Source organism: Beta vulgaris, chromosome 9, assembly GCF_026745355.1.
Source record: "Beta vulgaris subsp. vulgaris cultivar EL10 chromosome 9, EL10.2, whole genome shotgun sequence".
In the NCBI taxonomy this organism is placed as follows: Eukaryota; Viridiplantae; Streptophyta; class Magnoliopsida; order Caryophyllales; family Amaranthaceae; genus Beta; species Beta vulgaris.
Window position 1 is genome coordinate 22,836,619 of NC_079210.1, and position 7,399 is coordinate 22,844,017.

The window sequence follows — 7,399 nt, forward strand, 5'->3', positions numbered from 1 at the left end:
TCATATATGATTTGATAGCTAACTGATATGATAAAATAGTGTTAAAATATGATATAAGATTTCAACTAACAAGCCCAAAAAAAAACATATGAAATTTTTTTTTATAATTTTTAACATTATTTTTGTCATAAAAATTCCATAAATGCCATGGTATTGGCACATATCGAGTATGGGAATATCATTGCTGATAGTAACATAAGGCATATAATTTTTTCTGATGTCATCCAACGTTGTTGCTTTATTACACAACAGGTATATGTTTTCGTACTATTACAAGGCTTTCGCAAACATTCTAATTAAGCGAAGCACATGAGAAGCTGAAATACTTTATATAACACCATTTATTTTATCAAACAAGTCCAAAATTAGACCTTCTTAAGAGAATTAAACAAACTACATGACATTATATATCTAGTAGTTACCCGCACCAAACTGAGCTTGAAGATACTTGACTAAATTACCTTCAATCTGGAAAGCCTTAGTAAGAACGTCAACAGAAATAGGAGGTTGTGACCCAAATACAGCATTAGCTATTGTAATCACACCTGGGTTCTGGCTACTTAACGCTGCAAGTGCGAAACCGGGTGTGTGACCAACATTAAGCTGAAAATGTATGAGACCTTGAGGGAAAACAAATACATCTCCCTTGTTAAGCAACTTGGCAAATAGCTTATTTTTAGCGTTAGCCAGATTCGAGGTCACGAAACCAACATAAAATGCTCCCTCTAACACTGTAAAGATTTCAGTAGCGCGAGGGTGTGTGTGTGGAGGGTTAAGACCATATGGTGCAAAATCAAGTCTAGCAATGGATATACCAAGAGTGTTAAGCCCCGGTAGGTTGGCTGCTGTTACTTGTGTTGCGACAAAGCCTAGCTTGTTGTCGGTGTCGCCGGGAACATCTAGTCCTTCGAAGAAGAAGTCGTTAGGATTCGCCCTCATTGGATCTTTACAGAACAATCCATTCACAAACACTGGAAAATAGTTTGGACATGTATATGTTAGTATCATGTATATATTATATTAGTAACCTAGCAAAAAATAAAAAATAAACATGTTTTAAGTTGCTAAATTTGAAGATTATGAAGTTGTGGGATAGAATACTGAATACGTACATCCTTCAATAGGGTTGTTTACTCCAACACAAAAATCTTGCAGTTGGGTTGGATCAGTAGCGTAGGCTACATAGCAAGTGACAGTCAAAAGGGTAACATATGTGAGAAATTTATTATGAGCTTCCATAATTTTCTTAAAATTTCTGTTATTTTTGGATGGAGCATTAAAAGGGATGATCTTACCAAAGAAAGTGCATGAACTTTTATAGCTGAATATTAGGTACTGTTTGGCAATTATAATTGGGTAATTGCATACAACATGTCAACTATTTTTGGTTTCTCAGTAAATGGATAGTTAATGGCCCATTAATCCACATAATGCTTAGCCGCCTTTGGCGTGTTTTAACAATTGACATTGTAAAAACTTAATTTATCTAGCATGTGCAATTGGAGAGAGATCTTACTGGTTGCAGGTTGTGAGTAAATTTAATTATCCTTTGAGCACTTTAAATTAGTCATTATGTTTAGTGATGTGCTTCCCATTTTCTGGTGATGGGATACCGGTAAGAGGCACTATCAAAGAACGTCGGGAGCTAAAATACCTAATACATACACTACATGCTTTTCTAAGATTACTCTACTAATGCTTAGTATGAGAATATGCGAAGTTTAAATATTAAAGTAAGATTTTGTCTTATCATATTAAAAAATACTAAGATCAAAGGGGTTGGACTTGCACAAATTTTGTCGAAAAGAATCTTATCTCTCACTTATTTATACTCTTTCGCCCCGTCCTAAAATATAGTTTCGATTTCTTTTTACACAATCTACAAAACGTACATTTGACATACTATATCTTCTATTTCGTATTAGTGAAAAAAATAAAAAGTTGATATTATGATTGTACACATCGAGACAAATCTAACAGAACCCCACATGAATATATTTATCAATATACATTGATGAGAATATTTGGTCAAAGATTATAAAATTTGACTCTCAAAATAGAAATGAAAACTGTATCTTGGGACAAAGTGAGTAGAAGTGAATGGATTTGATACAGGAGTAGTGGATGAAAGTTTACTAGCTCTTGCATACAAAAGCATCTCACTAAACCTTGGCTCAATTGATGTACATGGAGGACTCTTCATGGGAATGACTACTAAGGTGGTAGCATGCTTGCTAACCAACCAAGGTAGTATGGAGTAGGCGTGTGAAATGAACATGTCTATGAGGATCCTAATTCTATTAGGATTCATATCTTTAATTGCTTTCTTAGTTCTAATTGTATTAGGAATCATGGTTTTGCCTACGTTCTTAAAACGGTGGATTTTACATGATTCAAAGAGTTCTAAGGAGTCTAGGACTTAGGGACTTGTCCTAAGCCTATTAGGTTTATGTTTTGTCAAGTAGTATAAATATGGAGTCATGTAGTTCGAATTATTTACAGAATTAATAAAAATTTTCGAGTGTTTTGAGTTAAACATTGATTGTTTACAAATCCTCTTGAGTGTTGGTGGTTTAGCCTTTATGCATTCAAAACCCTTAGTATTATTCCTTGTGGTGGCTTAGCCTTTATCATTGAATAATCTAAGTTCTATCCTGGTTACTTAGTTTGAGTTCTTGAAGTGTTCTTGCTTGAGTCTTTGTATTCTTGCTCGAATCTTGGTGTTTCTTGATTGAGTTTGATTGATATTGATTAGCTTCCGCACATTATTTGATCTTAATAAGATTAAATACATCATATGGTATCAAGAGCATAGGTGACATCCATTGAAGGGGTCCGAAATTTTTTCCTTTAAGGGGGAGTATTAGATCTTCAAGAAAGTCTTAAAGATCCAATCTTTTTTTCAAGATTCTTGATTTTTCATAAAGTTTCATCAAAGTACTACAATATTATTATTGATTGGTGAAAGAAAAACATCCAAGATCCATAAAAACATCCAAGAACATACATCTACACATCATATTGAGGCGTTTGAGGCGGTTTCTTGGAGACGAAATCAAGGGCAGTCCACGCCAAGTTCTGTTTGGCTACCATGGACAATGATCAAGGAGGAAGAGAGGTGGAGAAGGGAGAGTCCCTAGAGGGCTTAGCTTGAGCAAGCACAAAATTGCGCAAGGGATAGGCAGCTTGAAGACCTAACCACACGCATGGATGAACTCATGCGCATGATGCAACAAGGATGCATGGTAGGCGCAACAATTCTCCTAGTCCTGTTAGGAGTATCATACAGCACCATGAATAGTTCTGATGAGGAGTTCACATCCAAGCATAGACAACCACCAAGGATGATGATAGAGGTTAAGGCTGATCTCCAGATTTTGATGGTGCTATGAAGCCAGAGAAGTTCCTTGAATGGCTAAAAGAATGGAGAGGGTCTTTGATATAAGGACTATGATGATAAAAGAGATTTAAGGTGCTATCTAAAGCTTACAGGTTATGCTAGCCTATGGTATGAGAACTTAAGAACAAGAGGCGCAAGGATGGCAAACTAGCTTACACTCATGGAGAGAACTAAAGACTAGGATGAAGAAAAGATTCTTCCTTCTGATTTTACACCAAGATATGTTTCGAAACTCCAAGTTTTACAACAAAACTCTCTAAGTGTGGAGGAATATGTGGTGGAAGTTTGAAAAATCAACATGTTATGTGATGTAGATGAGAAAGCTGACATAAGATTGCTCGTTTCATTGCTGGATTGGATAAAAAATAGCTAAGAAGGTGGATCTACAACCTTATTGGAGTTTGAAGAGGTGGTACAAGTGCTTTGAGGGCTGAAAAGTATGTCAAGGCTAAGAAAGCTCCAACCTTTAAGCCTTTTGTAAGCAAGGAGGAAACCCTATAATGGCGCCAAGAAGAAGAAGAAGGTAGCATCTACTTCTAAGTTTGATAAGTTTAAAGGGATAAGGAAGGCTTCTACACCCCTAGCCAACAGATGAGAGGCGCATATGTTCAAGTGTAAAGGTTATGGACACATCTTAAAGATTGTCCAATAATAGGGTGATGACTTTAAGGGACATCCAAGAGATGAGGATGAATATGCTAAGGGCAACTTTGAAGAAGAGGAGTCTAAAGGAAGAAAAGGAGCATGAGGAGAGCACTTATGAAGCTGATTCAGAGGAAGAACCAGTGTATGAGGGCCAACAATTATAGTGAGGCGCATGCTCCACATCAACCAGCCCCTTTGGAGCACACTCAAAGGGACAAGATCTTTTTCACTCGTTGCTTAGTGAAACAAAGGGTATGTGATTTAATAATTGATAATGGTAGTTGTGCTAATGTGGTGTCTACTACTCTTATAATAATTGAATGGCCTATCAAACCATCCACACCCTTACAAGCTTAATTGGCTTAGTGATGATAATGGCATCAAGGTGACTAAACAAGCCTTGATTGTGTTCGAAATTGGCAAGTTCAAGGATGAGGTTTTATGTGATGTATGCAACATGGATACCTGTCACATCCTTTTGGGACGACCATGGCAATATGATAGCATGTAAGTATGATGGCCGCACAATGTATGCATTGCTAATTGGAGGTAGAGAACTGCTTTAAACCTTTACTTTCCCTCTTCCAAAGAAAGGTACATTGTTAGTGAGTGCTAAGGAGATTGAGAAGGAATTGGAGGAAGAACATGAAGGTATCTTTTATGGCAAAGGAAATAGAAGGGAGCAACAACTATAAAGTTCCTAAACACCTTGAACATGTACTTGATGAGTATGTGATGTCTTCCCTCAAGACTTACCTCCAGGTTTCCCCCATCCGTGGCATTGACACCAAATTGCTAGTTCCAGGTGCTTCTTGCCAAACAAAGCTGCTTATAGGTGCAATCCTCAAGAGACAAAGAGTTGCAAAGGCAAATTGAAGAGTTGATGTCTAGGGGATATGTGCGTGAAAGATGAGCCATGTGCAGTACCAGCCTTGTTGGTGCCTAAGAAAGATGGTACTTGGCGCATGTGCATTGATAGTAGGGCGTTAATAACATAACCATTAAGTATCGTTTTCCTATTCCTAGGTTGGATGATCTACTTGATGAATTGCATGGTCTACTATATTTTCTAAGATTGATTTAAGGAGTGGTATCATCAAATCAGAATGAGAGAAGGAGATGAATGGAAAACAGCATTCAAGCTAAGATGGGGTATATGAATGGCTTGTGATGCCATTTGGTTAACTAATGCACCTAGCACCTTTATGAGATTGATGAATGAGTGTTAAAACCATTCTTAGGTAAGTGTGTTGTGGTTTATCTTGATGATATTCTATTATAGCAAGAATGTGGTGGAACACTTACTCATTTAAAGGAGTTTTGAGTGTTAGGCAACAAAAGCTCTATGGGAAGCTAGAGAAGTGCTACTTTCTAGTTCCTAGTGTTACATTCTTGGGGTATATTGTCTCAAAGATGGTGTTCTGTGGATCCATCCAAGGTTGAAGCTATAAAGAGTTGGCCTATTCCTACCACTATAACTGAGGTACGTTCCTTTCATGGTTTAGCTTCTTTTTATAGAAGATTTGTGCGAATTTAGTAGTATTGTGGCCCTATGACCGAATGCATCAAGCAAGGAAGTTCATGTGGACAAAGGCAGCTCAACAAGCCTTTGATACTATTAAAGACTGTTATGTAATACTCCTATTCTTGACTTCCGGATTTTCCAACCATTTGAGGTTGAATGTGATGCTAGGGATGGGATTGGAGCTGTGTGATTCAAAAGAAGCGCCTATTGCATACTTTAGTGAGAAGTTGAGTGGTGCTAACTAATATTCTACATATGATAAGGAGTTCTATGCAATAGTGAGAGCACTTGACCATTGGAGTCATACCTTGGCCAAGTCATTTTGTGCTTCACTCAGATCATGAAGCTTTGAAGTATATCATGGACAACAAAAGCTAAACCCTAGGCATGCAAATGGGTGGATTTTTGCAATCTTTCAATTTCTCTTCTAAGTATAAGAAGGCAAGGCTAATGTGGTGGCAGATGCTTTGTCTAGGAGGCATTCTTTGCTTGGAGTGTTGAGTTCAAGACTTCTTGGTTTTGAATTAGTGAAGGAATACTACAAGGAAGATTCGCACTTTAAGGAGATTATGGAAGCATGCTCCAAGGGTTCATATGGTTCATATGTGCTTCATGATGGTTATATTTTCAAGGGAGAAGGTTATGCATTCCATCTTGTTCTATTCGAGAGTTTTGTAAGGGAAGCTCATGGGAGGTCTGCAGGACATTTGGAATGAACAAGACTTTGGCTATTCTACAAGAACATTTCTATTGGCCAAAGATGCAAGGGGACGTGCAAGGAGTCATATCTAGGTGTGCTACATGTCAAAAGGCCAAAAGTACATTTCACCAAGGTTTGTATACTCCTCTACCTATTCCTAATGGTCCTTGGGAAGATGTGGCTATGGATTTCATTGCAGGTTTGCCTAGGACACAAAGAGGCAAAGATTCAATCATGGTGGTCATTGATAGGTTCTCTAAGATGGCACACTTCATTCCTTGTCACAAAACTGATGATGCTTCAAAGGTAGCTGATTTATATTGCAAGGAGATCATTAGACTCCATGGTGTTCCTACAACTATTGTAAGTGATAGGGATACTAAATTATGAGTTACTTTTGGAAGACACTTTGGAATCTCCTTGGTACAAAGTTATGCTTTAGTACTTCCCTCATCCTCAAATGATGAAAACTGAAGTGACTAATAGGACTTTGGGCACCTTACTTAGAGGTTTGGTAAGTAGGAGTACCAAGGATCGGGATATGAAGCTTGCACATGCTGAATTTGCTTACAATAGGTCACCTACCTATGCTACAAATTGCTCTCCATTTGAGATGTTTATGCAGCTAACCCTAAGGTACCTATTGATCTTATTCCCTTCCCTAGTGATGAGGTCTATCATGTAGATGCAAAGGAGAAGGCGCAAGCTATGCTTAAACTTCATGCACAAGTTAAAGCAAGGATCACTAGTAGAATAAATGCTATTTGCTGCGGTCAAAAAGGGGCATATTGCTGCAGATTAAGGCGCGCAACAATTAAGAGGGCAGCAATAGGTAATAATAATATTGCTGCGGTTTAAAACCGCAGCAATATCTACAAATATTGCTGCGGTTTTTAGGCCAAACCGCAGCAATATTTGTAGATATTATCGATTTAACAGAGAGTATTGCTGCGGTTTTGGGCCAAAACCGCAGCAATATATCAAACTATTGCTGCGGTTTTGGCCAAAAACCGCAGCAATAGGTCCTGGTAACCAAAAAAATTTTTTTTTTTTTTTTTTTGCATTTTGCAATAAAATTTGAAAAATTAAAACCATGCAACTAACCCATCCACTATCCACCAAATTTGTA

At 37.6% G+C, this 7,399-nt stretch overlaps 1 protein-coding gene across 1 annotated transcript; it reads right to left on the reverse strand.

Annotated features, from left to right (window-relative positions):
- Positions 1-220: 220 nt before the first annotated feature.
- Positions 221-1,294, reverse strand: LOC104903034 (germin-like protein). Its single transcript, XM_010691003.3, has 2 exons — positions 1,113-1,294; positions 221-971 (listed from the first exon to the last, which is right to left on the reverse strand). The coding sequence occupies exons 1-2, from the start codon at positions 1,237-1,239 to the stop codon at positions 412-414; spliced, it is 687 nt and encodes a 228-aa protein (XP_010689305.2). The 5' UTR covers positions 1,240-1,294; the 3' UTR covers positions 221-411.
- Positions 1,295-7,399: the final 6,105 nt, after the last annotated feature.

What these genes read in the sequence shown, in the direction of transcription:
- LOC104903034 (XM_010691003.3), bottom strand. Translation starts at nt 1,239, where the DNA reads ATGGAAGCTCATAATAAATTTCTCACATATGTTACCCTTTTGACTGTC. An exon ending in AAACAACCCTATTGAAGGAT is followed by an intron (nt 972 to 1,112) that starts GTACGTATTCAG and finishes ACTATTTTCCAG; the next exon opens with TGTTTGTGAATGGATTGTTC.